The 23,002-nt window shown below is 36.1% G+C and overlaps 2 protein-coding genes across 6 annotated transcripts in view; one reads left to right on the top strand and one right to left on the bottom strand.

Moving 5' to 3' along the window:
* The window catches only part of LOC126849593 (protein mesh), an 84,385-nt gene extending 69,225 nt beyond the window's left edge, over nt 1–15,160 (top strand). The window contains exon 16 of the mRNA XM_050591578.1: nt 14,148–15,160. Within this exon, the coding sequence (XP_050447535.1) occupies nt 14,148–14,208 (61 nt within the window). The 3' untranslated portion in view covers nt 14,209–15,160. The remainder of the gene's footprint in view (nt 1–14,147) is intronic.
* The window catches only part of LOC126849935 (leucine-rich repeat-containing protein 24-like), a 186,075-nt gene that overhangs the window by 51,844 nt on the left and 111,229 nt on the right, over nt 1–23,002 (bottom strand). The window lies entirely within an intron of this gene.

The following is a 23,002-nucleotide window of genomic DNA, read 5'->3' as shown; positions in this document are numbered from 1 at the left end:
ATTAAATTCAAAGGGTTGACTGGTTGTCGCCTTAAAATATCACTCTTTCGATGTTGGCTTCTATTGATTTTGTCGACTGGTCGCCATAACAGAGTGAAGACGTAAAAAGATCAAGAACAAGAAATAGAATACGTACTGTCGTCGCAAGCGTTAACGGAGAAGCCAAAGAAGCAGCGAACCGGTTTTAGGTGTCTATACATAACAACAGTTTGTCAATATAAAAATTGCAATATTTTATATATAGTCTACATAAGAACCGAATTTATTTAAAAATGATATATACGATAATCATTGCTTATAATCATCTCTGTTCTCTGAGAAACTAAATTTAATTTTTAATTTAATTTATTACACGCATTTATTAATATGTGCCATATTAATTTCGTTATATTAACATCCATAGAAAGTCATTATTTCTCGTTTTCTTTTTTTTTTTTTTTAATACTTTCATTAAAAGATTAAGCATAGTTTGAATATTTTTGTATGCAAAGCAGAAGATAATCTCTATAGGATTGACTTAGTTTATATTCTATATAAAAAATCGTTCGTGTAAACATTAGTGTATACATATATATACAAAAATCATACAGACGTAATTTGATATGTTACCGTATCTCGATTGGAATGTTCGATAAACTTGATCAATCTGTTTTAAATAAGACATTACAAAAAATAAGTACAAGTATATGTATGTACGATTGCTTCCAAAATTGACTTATAAATCAAGAGAACACAAATAAAAAGAATGTATAGGGAATATGGAAATGTATAATTTCTTGCGATTAAATGTATCTGCGATAGAGTCAAGAAAGAAAAAGAGAGATGGATGGAGAAAGAGGCAGAAAAAAGTTAATTATTTTCTTGTCGCATGCGCGTTCTCAGATTGCCCGGAAGACTCGCGTGTGCTCGTGCGACTTGTGACTGTCTGATGAAAACTTTTAAAAGCATTCAGCAATGTGTTCGGTCGAGTCTTTCATTCATCTCCTAGCGACAGACGGTTTCTGGAGGAGATTTCGCGCCGCTTGACGGAAGAAATTCGTTTGCGACTTTCGTCTTTCCTTTTTTTTTCCTTCTAACCTCGAAGCAGAAACCCACGGCGAAGAAGTAATAAAGAACCTGTCGGGAATTTGGTGGCCATTCTTCTTCATTGGCGTACTCTATTTCCCGCGGTTTGCCGCAATCTCTCGCAGTGATTCCGATATCACTGTTTCTCTCTTTCTCTCTCTCTCTCTCTCTCTCTTTCTCTACTTTTCAAGGTATGAACCCTCTTATTTTACTCGTCTGGATAGATCAACCTTCTTTTTAATTCCTGAAACGTACTCGATATCTACTTCTCTAGCACAGACTGAAATACATATCTGAAATGATCGAGAGGGAAGTGACAGTTCGTTGGAGGCGTGGTTAGGTATTGAAGAGAAATTGATCGACTGCCGAGAGAGGATGTCTCATTAATCTATTGCCAATAATGTGCAGAACGCTATAAAGGTGGAGATGATTGCGTTGCCATTTCAATCAGTTTCAATTACGTTATGACATAAAGATTAATCAATATTTTTCCCCCCAAAATGCAATTTATCTTTTATATTATCTTTTAAAATTAAAATAAAAAATAAAATAATACACTGTATATGAATACTTCAAATTATAACAAAATTGAAAAAATGTGTATTTTATTATTATAAACATATTTTCATAATAATTATATTATAATAAAAAAATAAATCAATAAAAATAAAAAAAAAAATAAAATATAAAAATCTTTAAATAAGATAAAAATTTAATTTTGTTTTTTCCTCAAAAGTTCTAAGAATATTAATTATTTAGTAGTATGCAATTTTTGAAAATACGCTAAAATTCTACATAAAACAGATACTTTTATTTCCATTATACGAATGCAAATTAAAACAGAACGAGAAAGCCACGAAACTGCCGATTGTAAAGTTAGATAAATACGGCGTTCCAACTTATATAGCATAAGTCTCTTTATCGTTATAAGGCACTCGCTCATAATACTTTTGCAATTTCCGTTTTAGTATTCCAACATAAAATTATTGTTACGTACAATGCGAACTTGGGAGAATGCGAAAGCGTAATAATCGTAGGTAGTACATTTTATGGTGTAAACGAAATCCTTACAGTAAGGAATATGAGAAATTTCGCCTGCAACTAGAAGATCCATTTTATGCTTTAGTCGAGAGATACCATTTAAGACATACTATTCAATTATATGATTTAAAAATACTGACTTTAAAATTTAGTTTGATGCACCTGATATATGTTGTATCAATTATTTAATTTACGTCCATGTATTTGTAAAAATATGAGGAGCCATATATTATTTCGTTATCGTTATAGCGTGATTCCAATAAAGTTCTATTTTTACAATTGTTAAAGATATTGCGCGTGTATGTTTGCGAAAAAGAAAATTGGAAAAAGAAACTCGTATAATAAAATAATAAAATCATCATGAATCAATAAATACAATTGAAATTTGAATAATTTATTTCCGTTGTCAATATTCTCATCGAAATTATGCGAAAATCAAATTGAGTAATAATTTTATCTGTTCTAATTTGAAAACAATTATCTAATAAAATATCATTTAACACAGATTAAATGACTATCTAATTATACTTAAATTTATAAAATTCTCTCCTATTACTATTTTAATTTTCACATAGAAAACATAAAAAGTGAAAATAAATCATATTACATGTGCATATGATATCATGCACACATATAATATTCTGCCTCTCTTTCTCTCTCTTATAGTCCTATTATTATAATATGAATTATTTCACTTATATAAATAGCACATTTTGGAAAATATTTTATCCTAAAATTGTTTTTAAAATTTAAAATAATGAAAATCAAAAAACATTCGTCGTAAATGACAGTTGATGGTTTTTTCATCTTAATTGCGTCACTTTGTCCAGTAAAGATAGGAATTGACGCTCGCGTACGTGTTCTTCGCACGAAGCGAGAGGATTCGCTTACGGATTTTCGTTTAATACGCATTTGGCCTCGCGGGAGCGGAAGACCAGAAGTAGATCGCGAAAAGTTATCTTCCCACTTGCATCTCTCGACCGACGAGAGCCTGCAGGCACCGCCGTTTCAATTGGGCAGCTCTTCAATAGAAAGCCGGGCTTTTCTGCTGTTTATCTGGCGGTGCCGTGCACACAGCCGTATTTGGCGGACGAAACGAAGAAGAAGGGGGCTAAGCTGTATCGAGCGCGGGAAACAGCTTATTTGGCATCGTCGGCGCCCGGGAATTCACTTCGTTCTCAAATAAAATGCCACTCACCGCGCGTCCCCAGGCGAATTGCTCGATGCACGGACGAAACTTGCCTCGGCGAAACTCGGCGAACCGTACGCACGTAGATATCAAACAAAAAAACAATCTTGTCGGATACCTGTTGACGCCAGCGAGACGATCGCGTGGACGGAAACGAAATTATTGCTCCTCGAGCGAAAAATGTCAAAACGACCCTGGATGATTCTCTTAGAAGACAAACAAAACAAGTTCCGGCTTTATTATCTTTTCTCTGTAGTAAAGTTCATCGCTCGATACTTGGATTATCGGGAAACGGTGTCGCGATAGAACTTTACTTCGTCCTAGATATCGAAAGGGTGATATTAAAGCGCTTTGTTCCATCGCGCTGGTTCACGAAACAAGATTGGAGCGCGATTATGGGAAAAAATATTAATAAATTTCTCCGCGCCAATAAATTATGTCATACTTTGCGCAGAATAATAAATTTCAAAATTATTAAAATCGTAAGATATGTTTTTTCTTTTTCAAGCATACAACTCGTTTGTAATGATTTGGTTGAACATAATGAAATCGGCGGAAATGCATTTCTCGCAAAGTCCTACTATTTAAGCTAATTTTCGTACGGCCATAAAAGCAAGAGATTATAAAAGAAATTTATTTTATGTAAGCTTTTATATATCTCGTTTTACTTTGTAAGCTTTGCGTGAGTGATTAAATGTATGTTATGCTTTGCGTTTACCGTAATCTAATCCGTCAACTTTATTCAACGTACTATATAAATAATTTTTTTATTGCGCCGTCCTGGATTTTTGTGCGCACTCTTCTATCTGCAAAACACAATATTATAATGGCGTTCTTTGGCTCTTTTATCAGAATATGATATGAATGTTTCATATAAAAAAAATTTTCAATTTGTACTAATCAAATAGCTGCATGCTATCAATCATATTAAATATGTTATAATCAATCATCGTATCAGCCGTGAATGTGTTAAAAATAATCCCGGATGATAAAAATCCGACACGAGTTCTGCGAAAAAGAATAATTCTAGCATTCTCGCGATAAAATTTTTTCGTGGAACGTTAAAATATCACCAGATTGCAGATTCACATTGCAATGAAGATTGATATGAAAGTATCCGAGAAAAAATCAGAGAGTCAATGAAATGAGTCGGTGTTGTGCACATCGGGTGAACCATGTCTTAGAAGATCTGACCTGGATAGTAATACGTTTACCTCTCTTACGTTTTTACTCTGCTCGACGACAACGTACGTTTGCACATTTCCGCGACAGGAAAAGCAGAGATCCGACACCGCTCATCCGCGCGAGCATCTAATGGATTCAGATGAAATTATCCTCGCGGAATACCAAATGAGCGGTAAGGACTGTCGTATAATTCAGACTCGCAGGTATTAGGTGTACCCATTTAACGTCACGTCCCTTTAAACGTGGTGCCGTAGCTTTCGGTCCTTCGGGGAATTGTACAAAGAGAAGAGAGAGATACTAAGGAGGAAAGGAAAGCGAGACAGAGAGAGAGAGAGAGAGAGAGAGAGAGAGAGAGAATCGACGAACGGGGAGGTGTTCGAGGGATGAAGACGCAAGCAATCGGCCAAACTGTGGCTCAGGAGTGTGCTTTATGCTCTTAGCTCCGACTTTGGCCGAGCTAATCGACCCTTACTCCCTAAACTAACGAGTAACAACCGCGAAACGACCTGTTTCAACGTCGGGATTTGGGATTGACTAACGAGAAATTGCGACAACATCTGTCCAATTCTAATTTAACTCAGTCTTGTGCTGTCAAATAAAAAAAAATGTTGAATTATTTTTTAAAAGCGCCGCCATTTATATATTTACTTATTATTAGATGAAATTTACGTTTATAACTCGCGCTGTACAAAATAGAAAAGATGTAGAAAACATTGCTTATACATATAAATGTAATAATGAATCCATTAGTGAAATAACAAAGTCAATTGCCAGATTTTACCTACGGATTTTTGTTTCTTAGCTCTTTAGCTAAGAAATAAAAATGGCTAAAGAGATAAGAAATATAAATAATTGCGTGAAAAACGCATCAAAGAAATGCTGAAAGATATATTTTGTTGCTATAATGTAGTAAATATGTAAGAAACAAACGAAAAAGAGAGAGAAAATATGAGTAAGGGAAGGAAAAATAGTCATGAGAGGTGAGAAAAAAATTGAAGTTTAAAAAAAATTTAATAATAAAAAGTGGCAGACATAGTAGTTGAAAGAACGAAAGAGAGAGAGAGAGAGGAGGGGGGATGATAGAAACTTTAAATTGACAAAACTCTGGAAAAACGCTCGTACAGACAAAGATAGAACAATGCCGAAAATCCGGTAATCGAAAAGATTCACGTTTTCAGTGAAAAGGGTTTCGTCGACCAACAAAACGATTCCCAATTACAGTTTCTCCTTTATCACCCTACATTTCCGCCTGCGTCCAGTAATACTTTTTTTCCCCGCACATTTGTTAGTCTCTTCCAAACTTCTTTAATTTTAATCTTAATTAAGCAGTCTCATTGTCCCCAATTTTATAATCTAACGTAACATAATTCACTAATTTAAATGAGGTAATTCCTTTATACTGACTCCTGATTAAATTGACATTATAATGGCATTAAGCGAACAAATAAATTTTATAATAATAATGTTTTCTTAATAATAATTTCGTTAATCAAAATGACATGTTCGAACAATCTGATTGTCTGCATATTAGATTAGAATTTAAAAGTAATTTTGGATAGAATTCGTTCTACATATCTTATTATAATAGATATATATAACATAATTTCAAGCACATGTAACACAAGTTATTTATTTCACAGAAAATTTTGTCCTTATTCTTAATTTAGTTAATTCATTATTACGATCCCGAATAGCGGCAAACCTAGATTTGTTATTACAACTGGATATTAGATTTAGAACTTGGAAACTGTCACGATCGGCGCGCTCGATTAAGTAATTTATGTTCCAACAGTATCACGATGTGTTATATCAGCGATGGTTCAACGATGAGGATGTTAAATGTAATTAACGATTGCTTCGCTAACAGAAATAATGCTTGGCTCATTGTAATGTTTATTACCAAGCTACAGAGTCAAAATTTGAGATATCTTCTGGATATCTGCAACATAATAAAACCGCTTTTTCGAAAAACACTGTCAATTAATAATGCAATGTAATTATCCAAAAAAATATGCACGACGTTAGACAATTTAGACATTAAAGAGGAACTGGATGAGTCAAAAATTAATAAACCCAATATATTTCGAGATTTATGAATGTGATTACGCAAAGCACACACATACTTTCAGCCCTTTAAAATATAAAATTAATAGTTAAGTTATGAGTTCGAATAAAGATTTACTCTGTAAAATATAACTTAATCTCAAAATCATAAATATCATTTTATATCAAATTAATTTTTTTATAGTAATTGTGTCACGAAAATTATATAGTGACTGTACACAATAATTCATGAAAATAAAAATTTTAATTCTATTTAAAAAAATAGAATTAAATGCTTTGCATTTAATGTCAAATTCCTGAATCTCTATATTAGATTCATTAACTTTTGACGTAGCTGATCTATTCAGTTCCTCTTTAAAGTGTTCGTGCTATTCGTCATTTGTTATTAAGTTTTTTATTTAGCGATGCAGTTCAACACCCTGAAACTGTTAATGGTTTATTCCAATCCTCTTTAAATTATACTTAAATCCTGCAATAGCTATTACACACGCGAACCAATATTCGTTTCATTTTTATAAATTAAATTTATATATATATATATATCTAATGTCAGAGATATCATATAAATAAAACATAACTCTCATTTATTAATTATCTTACAATCTTGCGATTATCTTACTTACTATTAATTACTGTTACTCACGTATCAATAATTAATAATTATCTGTCATATAAAAATATTGTAGGCTTGATCAATTTTTCTTCATAAATTGCGTCAATTCTTGGCATGTCTCTCTAGTATATTAATATATCAATTTAATACACATAGACATAATTTTCTTTCGATATATCGCGATGAAATTCAGAATATGTGTATTTTTCATCGCGAATAAATGATCTTTATTTTCGCACATACGACGCGGGCAAGATACAAAAGATCGTAAGACGGAATACAATACGCACACAAACGCATCCATTCCCGTGCATTTGCGAGTAGATTAAATATTCTAATTACTGGTTCTCTATTTCATTTCCCACCGGATTACCGACGACATCTACATATCATTGTAGCGAGCTCCGCTTTTACGTCTATATTCCCTCACGGCAGTTTTTCCCTGCACCATCGTATTTTTTTTGCGCGCACACGTTCATGCGTCGCATATATTTCCGCGATTTCGCAAAAAGGTTTCGGTTATGTTACAGTTTACAGTTCCGTTATTCGGCAAATTATTATTGTTCGAGTTAACAACGGGTTATTCGCGCAAACAGATATCGTGAATAAGCACGATGTATGTGCGCCGAAAATGTCGAGATTGGATATCATATCGTTAGTAAAATGACAATCACTTCACTCGGGATGATCGATTCTATATACAACAATAGTTGAATGAAACCATACTGTGCAGTGGAACTTTTTGTTTAGTCAAAAATAGAATATTCTGTATTTTAACATCGATTTTCCGACAAGGATGCAACTGCGCGCCCATCTAATTAGCACCTTTCAGATCGTATCTCTATATATGCTGTTATTCAAAAGCAATAGACACGGTATTAGGCATGAAATGCTGTCTGATCTATTTTACGAGAGACGAAACGTAGTTCCTCCGTGTTAATAATAATTGATGTTTCATTCAATCACAGAAACGCCTCGGTAATGGTCCATTGAGTCTATAGTCAAATACATTATTTGCAAGTAATACAGATGCGTTATATATTGCATAATTGCGTAGTAATATTGCATTAATTTCGTGACCTGTATGATGGAATAGTCCTCGAAATCATACATGTATATCGAATTTCCGATTTTCCTCTCTAATTGGATGTTATTATGTGTTACAGCAAATGACATTAATTCATGTATAAATATATTTTTTGGCTATTGAATATTCCACTTGCTACATACATATATACGTCATATATATATATATATATATATATATAATGCTGTTATATAGATGCCTTCGCTTTTCTAGATAGGTATTTTGCAGGAACGAATGTGCAGATATTGATGCATTATAATTGTTTGCGATTAAAAACGCCGAAGAGTGTAATATCTCTAAAGATGTATATTACAACTACTATTAGCAAGCGCAAAGACACACGATGGATTAGGCAGCGTTCCATGCTTGAACACGTTCAATGCAACTGAGAGTAGCAAACCAAATGGCGGCCAAAAGCTTTGACGGTTATTACTCTGAAGTCTGTAATTTTCATTAATTACGCCTATTCAGTATCACACACCCGGACCTCCTTTCATTTATATGAGTACCCAAGCAAATATTCTCCGCTTACCGCAAAGGCAAATATAGGGCCATCATTATGACTTGATAATTCCATAAAGATAAGTCAGAAAGTAAAATTTCTCCCTTTTTATTTTTGCAACAAATACGCTCATAATGACCAATTAATTCGCATTATTAATTGTTAAGTGAAATTTTCAACCGTTTAATATATTTGGTATTTCTAAATTCTGGTAAATAAGAAATATATATTTCATTGTCTAAAGATATATTTATTTTAATCATGTTGAAAATAGGCTAACGAATATAATATCAAAATATTTTTACAAAAACATGCGGATACACATCATCTCTTTTTGCATTAAAAGCGAAAAATTTAATAAAATATCGTAGGTAAAATTAATTATATATTACTTAAAATTAATTAATTAAATTAATTAAATAATAATTAAAATATAATAAATGAAAGAACACGTGCAAAGAGATACTTCGCATATATATCACTCGACTGTGCATACATTTCCGGATGAGCATGATGCTGGCGTTCATGAAAAGAGGGGTTGAACGCGAAACTTGGCGGGGAGTATTTTCTGTCATCCATCTTGCAAGCGTTAATATGGGCATCAACAGGACCGTGTGTTGTGTTTCCAGGCGCGGGCGTTTTAAATAATTAATTGGCCGGCAAAATGGAACGCGCGGATATGAGTTCGGGACCATTCGTTAATTTCATGGTTCATTTTGCGCGCTCCTTTCCGCTCGTACGAGCGCAACTCCATCCTCTTTTTTCATTACACGATGCTCGGCGTTTATAAATGCGACTAGCCTATCGGCCATACGTAATTCTTGTTGCATATGCCACTAGCTGCCACAACGACGACAATTCTCGACGATTATCGCGCTCATATATTTCCTTTCTTTTTTTTTTGCCTCTCACCCGTCATTTCGATTCAAATGTCATTATTTTATACTAGTAAAGAGAGATCTCTATAAAAAGAAAAGAACGTTTATATGCAATGTATAACGTAATATTGTGTAAGCAGAAGCGAATATCTATTTTATTCATTGACTTTTGATATTAATTATTTTTGAATATTAATTATGAGATTTATGACAATTCGTTTACTCTAAACAGTATTTCCGAGTACTACTAGTATATTATTTTATATAAAAAAGAAAGTTAACAAAGTTTACGTACGTGCTTCGTCGGTTAAAATAAAGATACATTGCATTTTGCGTGCGAATTTCATCGTACAAGCGTAAACTGCATTGTGACCTAGTTTCTTTCCGCGCGTGTGTGTGTTTGGTATTTCGTTTTTATTTTAAAGATACACATTCTCAATTTTTTACACTCGTCGAGATGTGCGTTACAAGTTTGTTCTACGATTTCACAGATCGATTTTTCGTTTCTGTAATATCGTGACATATGAATTTTATAAAAAATTACCGCCGAATCAGAATCAATGATGTTCGAATTTAACGTAAAATTGCATGGACAAATATAATCGTTAATAATAGATCGTTCTAACATCGATGTAACAAAAATATTTTTTAACAAATAGAAATGCGAATCAACAGAAATAAATAAACTGTCGATCGATGATTACGTCGAATGGAGCTTACAATTAGATCGATTCGATTGCCGCACCAAGGCACGAATTGGCTTTGGAAATTGTAATTCAATTTACAAGTACATGCAAATTATAATTCACTTCATAAATGCGGAAAGACATTTTTTGCAAAATGTTCCGAAAGAGATATAAAAAAAATTAACCCTCGCATATGCGCAATTGAAAAAAAAATACGCATGACAGTTGAAGAATTTAGCAGCGACAACGGAGCGGAAATGAAAGTAAGTCTGCAATAGTTCAAACAAGCAAGTAATAGATAGAACAAACTTTAATTAAAACCAAAGTTTTAAGAGACACGGAAGGTCGCGACAAGATTAAAGGTTAGGGAGAATTGCGTAACGTTCCTTACAAGGTATTAAAGAATCTCGGGAGACATTATTACGACGAAATGCAAAGTCGACAGTAATTTGTGTAACGGAAGAAAGAGATCTCTGGGTACAGATGTTCCGAGCTTTAATTTTTGAGTTATTTTTATAAGAACAAAAAAATATATTGTTTCTTATTTTCTAAATATCATGTACGATAGATTTAATAGTTGCCCTATTTCTTATCGACGATTCTCTCAATTAATTAATGCAGAGAAAAATAGACAACTAAATTCGCATCAGTAATTATCGATATAAGAATACACACTATTATAAATGCATCAAATTGCTCTTTCGCGCAATTGCTGTAATTGCTGTATCCGATTTAACTCAATGCGATAAAAGCGACTTTATATTTCTTTTAATTTACATTTCTTAATTTATATTTCTTTTTATAGAAATATCTCCAATTCGTCCGATAATCGGTAACATCCTAAAGATCGTTCATTATTCAAATCATTCAGATCATCAAGACCGATTTGTTTACTGCAAACAATATTGAATATATTTGCCAACGAGAATAATTGTTAAAATACTTATAAAATTATTCTAAATAAAAAAAAGAAAATACAAACAAAATGACCTATTTCTTTTCTGCAAATAAAAAAGTTTTTTCTTTTATTATATTCTTTTTTGTCAGACATTATCCGTACGTCGTTTCCAAGAATGTCGTGTATTAGATAGAAGAGGTTGAAGGAGTCACAACGCGACAGCGTATGGCGGTATCTCGTTCTGGAAATTCTCACACTTCCGAGTTCATTCTTGGAAACTTTGTATTACTTGTTCACTGCGCAGAGACTGCCCCAAGAGCATTGCACTTTCTACTAATTACGAATTCTTTGACAAATATAGACTCGAGTTATTTCATGTAAAAATTTGTACGGCGCATTATCCGTATTAAAAATCTTTCTTCCGACACAGATAAAATAATAATTAAATTCTCGTAAGTTTAAATAATAAATTTCTATTATAAACTAAAGTTTGCGCTCGAGATTAATTACATGAAAATTCATTATCTAACAACACTCTCAACGTATAATTGCATAAAATTCCTTGATTTTCCATCACGCATCTTGCAAATTAAAAAACCTTACCGCTCGAGTTCTAAACCATCATTAACGTTTAGCTCAGACAGTCGCAAAAGAGAATGTGATGATTTTGCCATACCTTGAGCAACTAAATACATTGTAATTAGTTGACGCGCACAGAGAATGTGCTATGCGAAATCCAGAGTTTCGAAATATAATGTGTAATCCCTTTTCATAGTCAGCGCGAACAATCTCGTTCCCGGGGGGGAAGCTATTGTGCTTCATACTGTAACGTTCAGCATTATTGTTACAATGCCTAACATTAAATAACTCGTTGCGGACGTTGGTTAATGCGACTTGCAATATATAATCTAACTGACGAGTAAAATTCATTGAAATGGACGGATAAAAATCGACGTTGAAACAATTGTTTCGAAATGACGCGATTGTTCGAAGCGATTCAGCATGAAATATCTGGCATAAACTGGGCGATTTCAAGGCTATCGGAACGAACGATTTGTCGCTATGACAACATGATTATCGGATCTCGCAGTTCGCAATAAATAACGCGACGATTAAACAAGGGATTTCGGTGAATACATATTGCGTAACGAACTCGTATCGATATTTGCTTTTCACGAATTGCTAGTCACTTGACAGCCGTATATCTTTGTCCATTCGACCTGTGCGTAACGGATTTTTTTCAATCCGTCTTTCAGCGTCATATAATCAATTTATTCATTATTTCTAATCATGTGATTTTAAACGCTTTATTCTGCTCTCGGTGTGTGAAACAACGTGAAGATTTGAATTGCTCGGTGGATTTATAACGCTTTAACGGGCTTAAAGATGCGGCTTGCCGCTCGTACTGTTCCTTTTTTCGATCGTGCAGTGTACTTTCCTTTTTTTTTTATTCGAAGTGACGGGGTACCACGCAGTCAATAGCGTATAAAGCGCGAGCTACGTGACATGAATAATTCCGTCCCCGTTAAAGCGTGACGGAACCGCCAGCCAGCCAGACGGACATGCGGCAGGCATGCAGGCAATCGAAATACGAAGAATCGACAGTTTCGTTCTTGGCGAATGATCAATTAAGTTTCCGAAATACTCGTAGCATACTCTATAGCACTGATTTAAAATTTACAAAACTTTCCTCCGCTCTTTTCTTAATTTCTCACGTGTAAGATATCGTACAGAGATTAAATTTACGATGTCTCTCCAAGTAGTTCCCGTCACTTTATGTGGTAGAATTATTATTCATGAAAAACATCACGGGGAGTGAAAAATCGTATCGCGTTATGAAATATGGTAAACATCACTTGTTAGTCATACATGGCTGATAGTTATTTAAAAGCTACGAAACTTTCCGTTAGGATTCCCGAAAGATGTAAATCGCAGAAGCGTGTATGAATAAACGAAAAATGGCTGGTGGAGTGTCGATTAAGTGGTAGAACTATTATTCATCCGCGACGTGTTCGCTGCAGGCGTGAGACGTCGCGACGCCTCGAGGCATCCATTAATGCGCTGGCTTCGCTTGCCGCGCGTCTTTTCCGCGGCGTTTCTTCTCTCTCTCTCTCTTTTTTTTCTTTTGTTCGCTTTCTTGCGGAAAAACCCCTCGATCGCGCAGCCTGAACAGAGAGCCGCATGCTCTGGTATCGATATTTCAGAGGTAACGAGGCTGCCCGGCCTCAGAGCGGAAAATAACCGTGCCGATAAGTCGAAGGGGATTAATATTCGACGACGAAATTCGTCACTGTCGGCTGCAGATCTCTCCCCCTCCCCTCTCCCCCGCCCCCTATTCCATTGAACGATAAGTAGATATTCCTTTCGAACGCGTTTCGTTTTAACGCAAGCCTCGGTCAACCGTGATGTTTTTACCGAACTGGAAACTGTCGGAGCCGAAGACTCGGCGTACTGTAATCGCCGTCCAATCATTGAATATCGTTTCGTATTTTAAACTTTCAGTTCTCTCGGATATCATATCTACAGATGTGAAAAAAATTAATATAAATTACATGCACTTTTTTTTTTTTTTTTTAATAAATATTTCCTTCGGATCCATTATCTATATCGGATAGCGTGCTTCATTAATTTAATTAGAGCTTACCACGAATGAACGTCTCGCGTTCCAAAAAAGTCAAAGGAAAACATGTATATAAATCCGCTGAAATACGATTTGCGTGCTGGCAGATATATATTCAAGACTTTCCGCTGTTTCAGACCCGCAACGAATATTATTCATGATATTGCATTCATAACTTATCGCGCGAAAACGAGTGGCGCGATCGAGCGCGAGAAAGAGAATTCGTTCCGTGCAAAAATTTCGTTCTGAAATATCGCTGGTCAGGCGGGGGAGGGGGGAGGGAGAAGAGATTGCCCGAAATAGGATAAGTTGTACGAAGATTGCGAAAGCCATATGTCGCCATATGCGGGAGCGAAATCTCGCAAAGTCTCAGGATCTAACCCAGATGCGCGGCAAGGGGAGAGAGAGAGAGAGAGAATGCACCGTTTGCTTTATAAATCCGCGGATAAGCATGACGAGCGAAAAATTTCGCGGCGGAATACGCCGAGTGGGGACGCGATGTTTGCCGAATTTGCAGCTCCCGTGAATTCAGGCAGCTGTCCTATATTCGACTTGTTAGCACGATTTGATAAGTCTGGGTCGCAAAGTGGGTCGCGCGCTCTCGATAACCGTCGAGCGAGATTATTTGTCTCGTTGAGTGAAACAAACGACATTCCGCTCGTTTTGTATTCCGCGGATCGCCTCTCGCGCCACGTCGGCACCGAACTATTTAATTTTTATCGCTGCGCGAGATGACCGATCGAAATTCCAGTTTTTTACCGAAAGGGGAGCGTTCGTGCGATCGCACCGAGCGAATAATTTCAATTGCAAATGCGTTCCGTGATTGATACCGCGCGTGAATCGGCCGCATTTTCCAGGGAGAAGCGGCGCGTATCTTCTATCTACGTGTGCGCACTCGTGAGTATAAATAAATCCATGTTGAGAATAATGCGTGTGGCGCACATGCGGGGAATCTAGTAGGGTAATCCATTCGTGGCCGCTCACCGTACGCTCACTTATATGGATAAAATTTGAGGGTGATATTCGGTGCGGCACGTATATAAGGAGAACTCGCGCGTATCCACGCGGGATCTTTCCCTCGTCATTTCTTTTCTCTATTCAAGGGGGCTCTCCGGAGGGCGCCATAACTCTTCTTACCGCTCAATTGCGTATGCAGAGCGCAGAGCTGGGGAAGCTGCGGTACATCGCGCCTATCCTGCTGCGCCGGTGGTGTCTAATTCCGGGAATTCCCGTAATCTTCCGCACTTTCAAATATGTATGCACGCACGCACACGCAGCCAGATATACACATAGGCAGACATTCATATATCGGCACACGCTAGAGACGCAAATAATTTAAGATCAAACGTAGATAAGAGGTGAGAGAAGACTTTGCAGAACGTTAACTTCGTGAATTTACTTAACAAGCGCACCTGATGCTTTTAAGACGCTCTGCGATATGATATTAATGTCTATGTTAATATTTATGGCAAATAATTATTTCTCCAAACGATTCTCGTTTTCATGCAATCAACGATATCAACGATTAGCCATCACACGAGCACGGATTATTCTCGTACTCGTGTGATGATTATCAAAGCAAACAAAGCTGCAATCAAGATATGTAAACTGCAGGCATTGTATAACTTCAAGTGACATATCCGTGATCTGCGTTCCCTAAATTACGTAAAATTTGTTCGTTGTTTTGATCGAATATCGAAACTAACTACGGACAGCTGCTGATACTGAAAGAAGTTAACAAGTCTATTCAATTGTCTTAAAATAAAAAGCGTGTTCTTCATCTCTCCATTTTCCGTTGATCGTGACGTAATACTTATCATACAGAATCAAGTTAAAATCTTGCGACAGTGAGGCACTCTATGTTTACAGTCTATGTGAACGTACATTTCTACTCCGCAAAAAGATGCGGTGCTCAGACATTCAGCACTCCGGTCGCTTAAATATTTAATTCGACAAGGAATACCGGCGAGTACGTGCTCTCGCAAAGTACTTACAACTTAGAACCATCACCATATCCTATAGACGATGCAAAAAATCTCAAATAACGCGACGGGGTGTCTAGAATGATGCGCGATATTCCAAATTATTAATTACCATAAAATCCATAAAAAATCCGTTTAAAAAAACTAAAATATATTTAATTAAATATTTATATATTTTAATTAAATATTTAATTAAATATATTTTTAAAAAATTTTTAAATATATATTGACTATTATATGATCCAAATCTTCTTTTCGCAAAGTACGAAATAAATCTAGCAGATCTAACTTGCCTCTTAGATATTGCCGCCTTGCGTTTTCCGATCTAATGCGACCTGCTTTAACAAGTATATCGATGCGCTATCAACAAATGGAAACAAGTTTTTTTTTAGATTATAAGTTCCAACGTGGAAAATGGATATCTCGTTACTCCGGTCCTCTTACTTAGCGCCGCAGCATTTCTTGCTACGCCCGTGGTATTATATCCTCGCAGCTGTGTCGAGAAACTCAACTCAACATAGCATAGTCGATAGCATCGTCGACTTTTCCATCAGCCGTTGCGCGATAGTAAATTCGGATTAAAGATTCGTATCTCGCTCGTCACAAATCGATCAAAGCGAATCTTCGCAGAGTATAAATCCGTCTTTCGCATTATGAATCCTTGAAGATCGGTTCTCGTTTTTCTTCCCGGCGCGCTGTCAAAGAATCACGTTTATTCGAGAGAGAGAGAGAGAGACGAGAGGCGGGAGATCCTGACGAGTTCGCAGGTCGAGCCGAGGAGTCACGTACCCGGGAAACAGTTTCGACGTTTCTCACGCGAGGTGACACGTGTACATTCACCCGTCGCGTGCATCTACGGAATGCTACTATTCTGACATGCATCCTCTGGCGAACACGAGGCACGCGGGCAAACATAAGCGAGAGGGCGATGTGAGAAAGACGCGTTGTCGTTGCCGAGTCGCACTCGATTCCTCTCGAAATAACATAACAATGGTCGAATATGCCATAGCAACATCGACATTGCGTAATCGCATGCACTACCATTGCAAAATGTAATTTACGCGGTGAAAACGCTATCGTCGAATAAACATCATCGCGTCGCGGAAAATACGTAGGCGGATTGTTGAAATTCCCAAATGTAAGAAAGCTCTTGAATACTAGAGACAAGAAAAGAGATGAGAAACCTAGAAAAATAAAATTCACTACTCAGTCTTTATTCTCGGATTTTCTAGGCGGATCGACGCGACACGACACGATGTGTGTCAAGAGCTCGTTAAGAAAGAAGGAATAAAGTTTGAATGATTAAAATAAAGAATAAAAATAAAAAATAAGAAACAAGAAGAAAACGGATATTTTCATTAATATTAAGAGAAGTTGAATGAATAATCTCTCTTCATAATATTAACTTTTGTCCAGCGTTCGATCCTCTAATTTTGAACTTTTGATGAATGTTTTTTTATCATTTCTTATAAAATAGAATTTTTGTGGAAAAAATTTAAATTATTCGCCTTATGCAGTTTATTTCGTAAAGTTTATTAAATAATCATTGTTCCGTAACTTGAAAGTATTCTACAGAAGTTTGGCTTAATCATCGCGCTAAACATCATCGGCATAGAACAACAATTATCAAAATCAAGGAGAAGTTATATTATTTCCGGATTCTTCGCCAGCAATAGCTCATCATAACTGATTATTACGAGAAGATATTGCTATTGAGGATTCAATATCGCTTATCTCAACTCGCGGAGATCTTTCCTGAGCTCTTATATTCGAGGGTCAATTGAAATCGACTTTTACGATACGGCGAAACGATCAAATCTACATTTCATGCAGAAAGTTCGACGGGCATTGTTATTACAAAACTGCCGAGCAATTATCGCCGCGCCATCGCGTCGATTAGCGGAAATGAGAAAAGCAAGGCGTGCAAATTAGCCGTGAGGATTTGCGAAACACGAAGCAGCTGTACCGCGGGTTCGGGTCACCGTATAGTTTCGAAAATAGTTTGCCTCACGTCTGTACTCGAGGCAAGTTCGTGTCTCAGGCTCGTAACCGTGAAAGTGAGTTTACGTTTTTACGAGATTCTATTATTGTAGAGCGACGTGACTACGGGCTGCGATCTTTGAGAAAGATTTTGCAAGCGTCGAGAAAGATTTTGCGTTCAGTGGAATGCGCAAGAGTCAACTTTTCTTCATTATTCACATTTTCACTCTCGACGAGTACATTCAGGTAAATATTATTAGCGGAGTCAACTTAATCTCGACGAATAAATGGTGTCATATTCTGCGTTAACCAATTAGAAAATAACGTCAGTTAATATCGGACAATATAAAGATGTTAAAATGTTTTAAATATTTTTCTTGAATTTTCGGATACAGTAGTAACGATAATAATAACAGTAAACATATTTATCTCCAACACTGTTATTCGAAAAATCGCGAACAACTTTTTTCGAAAAACTCAAAATCGTTTCGCGAACAGAGGCAAACATTGTGAAAGGCGCCATTGATTACAATTTAAAATTGATTATATCTTGAAGCACCACACCCGGGAGGAAGATCTTTGAATGACAATAGTGATTTCCGGCCCTCGGGAAATCGAATGTTACAAGCGAGTACGCTCGGACAAAGACCCTGTTATAGAAGTCTCTCAAAACGGATCGGCCGTTGTTAGCAAGATCGTTAACTTTATAATGATACAATTGATAAGGAGACCGCGTCCCGTCTATGGAGGTCAATGTCCGCTAGAAGAGTCGTCGAGTTCTTTTATGCGGGAGAGATCAGGGACTCTCTCAAATAAAATCATGTTACGTGTTCTATAACTACTTTCATCTCGCTCAGACTATCTGCCTATTGTTACTATTTCCTCTCTTTATTCACAATATATTTTCACAAATTATTTTTTGTAATATGTATTTTGAATTCAATCATTAACAAAGAGAATGCCATATTTGATATTAAATATTCCTCTTATCAGTTATAATAAATTATCGCATATACTTAACATTCGTTTTTTTACCCGAAATAAATGCTTTTTTACAATCCATTTCTATATTCGCTCGTATGTAAACGGTGAAAGCGTTTATTTAATTTCTTTATATGCTTGTACCGTATAAAGATATTCGCTTAGCGAAGTTTATAACGATAAAAAAAAACTACATTAACAATAACAGGGAAACGATAAATTCGCATACTTAATGAATGATTGAAAAGTGAAATTTTTAATACACAATCGCGGTAATTCTGTCAAAAAATGCTGGACGGAGCGATACCCGTATCTGTAGGAAAAACGATGAATTATTAATTGCCTGTTGCGCCAATCGTACGCGGCATAGTGATCGATCAAAACCAGTGTCACTCGTCAGCAGCGTAGGATCCGCCCGTCGTTCAATTTCGCGATTTCCATCGCACCAGGGCGATGAAACATTTCACCAGGTGCGCGCATATGGTGCACTGGGCCACGGACTTTTTTTCTTTCTTTTTTTTTATCCCACTCACACATGGCGCGAACAAGTATGGAAAGTCCCGGCCCGGCGAGTTCCGTTATCGACGAGATAAGCTCGCACGAAATCGATGCGAGTCAGTATCGACTCGTCCGGATGTGCTTCGATGCATTTCGCGATGCATGACCTGGAATCGCGCCCTTTCTTCTCTCTCTCTCTTGGCTGGTCCTTCCACTTTCCTTCCTCTTTCTATTACTTCTTTCACCCATCTCCCTACTTCTTCAATTCTCTCTCGGGCTTTCGGCATCGACCGCGCCGCTGTTGATTCTTTTATAGTACATCGAGTCGTTTATCTTCTCCGTTTGCTCGGGTTCTCACCATGACTAAAGTTACATTATTTGCGAGGACAATACATCACATATAATTAGAAGAGTCAGACTTAACGCCATTGAAAATATAAAAGTAGAAATAATAATAGATAAAAAAACTAATACGTTTTAATGTCTTCTGTGTCTTCGTGTAGGTTTTTAGAGACATTAAATATTATTATCATTAGAGAAAGTTAATTTTCTTTTCTCTCCCTCTTTTAATTCTTTATAAAAATTTTTAACGTGTTTTTAACGTAAAAGAATTTATTGCAAATATTTGATTGAAAAAAGGTATTTGATAAAATTTGACTTTTATAACGTCAATATAGTGGAATTTTTATATACCCCGTGAATGCAGAATAATATTTTTAAAACATCAGCTAATAAAAGCACAAAAAGCTTAAAAAGGAATATAAATTTTACACATAAAATCTAATCATCTTTTAAAAGTGCTCGCATGCAAATAATAATTTTAAGATATAAAAATTTGCAATAAATTTCCGTTAAGACTAAAGACTTATTTTTCATGATCTCAGTCATTTACATATGGTTGAGATATAATATAGTGATTGAAAACGGAAAAGGAGAAATCCTTGTGGTTGAGAACCACAGTAAACGTTCTTCCACTTAGTTCCATCGAAGATCCCGAGATCAATGAATTGGTCACTGCGCTTTCTTCGATAACGATCGCTTTTTTTCTATCCAGAAAGATGCATCGTACGAACACTGAACAAAGACGTGACATAAAGTCCCGCAATAGCTCGTAACATAACGAACGAGATACAGAAGGAAGTAAAAAGAAAATATATTGTCTCACTTCTACTAGAGCGGAAGTTTTTTCATCGTATAACAATATTAACTAAAGTCTAATTAGATTGTGTGTCGACGATCGTAAAACGTTTTTCTCGCAAAATCTGATTTTACGATACTTCGATTCTATTTTCTTTGACGGCGCCTTTTTATGTTCGTCTTTGCAAAACCGACTTCTTGTATATCTCTTGAAACAAAGATCTAAAATTTTTATTTAAAAAAAAATTGGAATTTTCTCTTTCTCTACATTATGGTAGATGATTCATTCGTTTATTCGTATTTTCGCTTCGCAAACAAGACTAAATAATTTATCTCATCAAACTGAATGATTCTAAAATATTTATTTTGTATATTTTGTACGAGCGAAGAGGAAGAGCATTTCTTCATCGTGACGGTACGTATGAAAGGGTTAATGCACTAAAAAAGGATAAAAGCTGAACGCAAGAAGGGGACGAAGAGATGAAAGGAGCGTCGCGTTTTGCGACTCCCGGTGATTGCTCAATATTTATTCTCCGGCTAGACGTCGTCGTACACACACACACACACACGAGGTATACATACGAGAACGACATCCTGTCGTTTAATCGATAATCCGAGTGGCCTCTCGTCCGGTTTTAAAGGCATTGCATTTCCGATCGCGGAAAGGAAGAGAGCTCCTACTTTTTTTTTTCCTGTCTCTTGCACTGCCTGAGCGACGTTAGTCCTGAGTCTTGACTTTCGTGGACGCTTAATTGCATTTATTTCGCTGACGCAGTATTCTTACAACGCCTACGTAATGCACGGCCAAACGTCGCACGAAAGATTCGTCGACTACGATGTTCCCTCTTCCTTTCAAGACACGTTCCTCTTCTCTTCCTTTTTCGAAGCATGATCAATCGATTTATGACCTAGTTCCACGCGTGTAACTTCTGAGAGTGTATGTTCCTTTATTATATTATAAAAATAAATATCCGATTCGTTCGAGAGGACAAATAGCGATAAAATAGGAGAAAAGCTGTGATGTGTCATTCTCTCTCCCGTCGAATAAAAATAAAATGTATCCAATGGAGGACATTTCGCGCGCGCGTTAGTGAATCCGTTATTCACCGGTGAACGCAACAAAATGACGATGGGAATTGCGTTGACAAGTCCAGTTTGCTGCTATAATGCCAGTAGCAGATGTTTCCCGATTTTTTTTTTTTTTATCCGGGAATGGTCTCGTGATCTGGAACCTATCGATTAGCGGTCTCAGCCACTCTCGTGTAATATCTCTTTACACTATTAAACATTACAGCTGTCACTCGCGAGTTTTAAGGCAATCTCATCAGATCTAACCGTTCCATTTGATCTTTTTTAATCTCCTTTAAGGCTCATCATAAATCGTCTGAATTTGTTAACGATCCTTGCGTATATCAAGTCTTTCACAACATTTCCGATATTCAATGTTTAATGCAATATATATAATTTTAGAGAGAGAAATACAATTAATAAATAATTATAAATCCATGCTTATTAATGTAATCGTATAAAACAAAAATATAATTATTTTTTAAGAAATAAGAATCTAAGATACGCTGTAATAATTATTTTATAGTATAATCATATTGGCAATAAAAGAGAGAACTATGTAAATACCGACTATTCAATTATTATAAAATGTTTTATGTATTCGATATTTAATTCTCATGTAATTATAGTCAAAACTAAATTCTTATATATATATATATATATATATATATATATATATATATATATATTAATAATAAAATAAAATCAACATTTGTAAGACTAATATAACGAACCTAGTGTAATAACAACGATATTATTCTTGTCGGTAACATAAACGATCAATATATACGAAGTTATTCGTACGACAGAGGTCTATGCACCAAATTTACGTACATACATATATGTATATTTAATCGTTTGCTTTAATTGCAGTTCATCGAAACTTATTTGTTAACATATGTACAGTGTAAAAGTATATATATATATATATATATATATATATATATATGCTTTAATTTGTCTTTAACATATAATCTCTGTCACAGAAAACTGACAGCTGCGATGATATCAATTAATACCGGTATTGATGCGGTTAGACTTGTGTGTAGAAATCCCAAGGTACGAGACATCTCAGTCCTGCATGACGTAGTGAGCTGCCAAGTATGATATACCGGTGTTTGCATACGGTGAAGACCTGGTAAGACCCTCGGATGCTGTTATCCTTTGCTGGATTTCGCATTCCCGATAGGTCAGACGTGGATTAATGTCGGTACCGTCGTTGGTCTTGCGCACGTTATTCCGTTATAACAAAACGCGAGGGAGATGAACGTTCGCGCGGAAAATTCTCCGCTGAGCAAGCCGCATCGCATTTAGCGCAGGCTCAATCCGTGCCGGAGGTTACGTTATCGCGAACGGACTACCGTGATTGCAAATATCCCTTTGCCCTGAGCGCGTGCCGCGCCACCGAAATGGTGTTTTCAGAATCGCGAGCTCCGACAAAATATTCTTTCACAGCTCTCGATCGGATGGGGGGTCGAGGCGAACCGATCCAAATATATTTCGTCAACGCTATCGATGCGATCAAGAA

This window comes from Cataglyphis hispanica, chromosome 1, assembly GCF_021464435.1.
Source record: "Cataglyphis hispanica isolate Lineage 1 chromosome 1, ULB_Chis1_1.0, whole genome shotgun sequence".
NCBI lineage: Eukaryota > Metazoa > Arthropoda > Insecta > Hymenoptera > Formicidae > Cataglyphis > Cataglyphis hispanica.
Note: the sequence above shows the minus strand (reverse complement) of the source record. Positions and strands in the feature narration are given on the sequence as shown.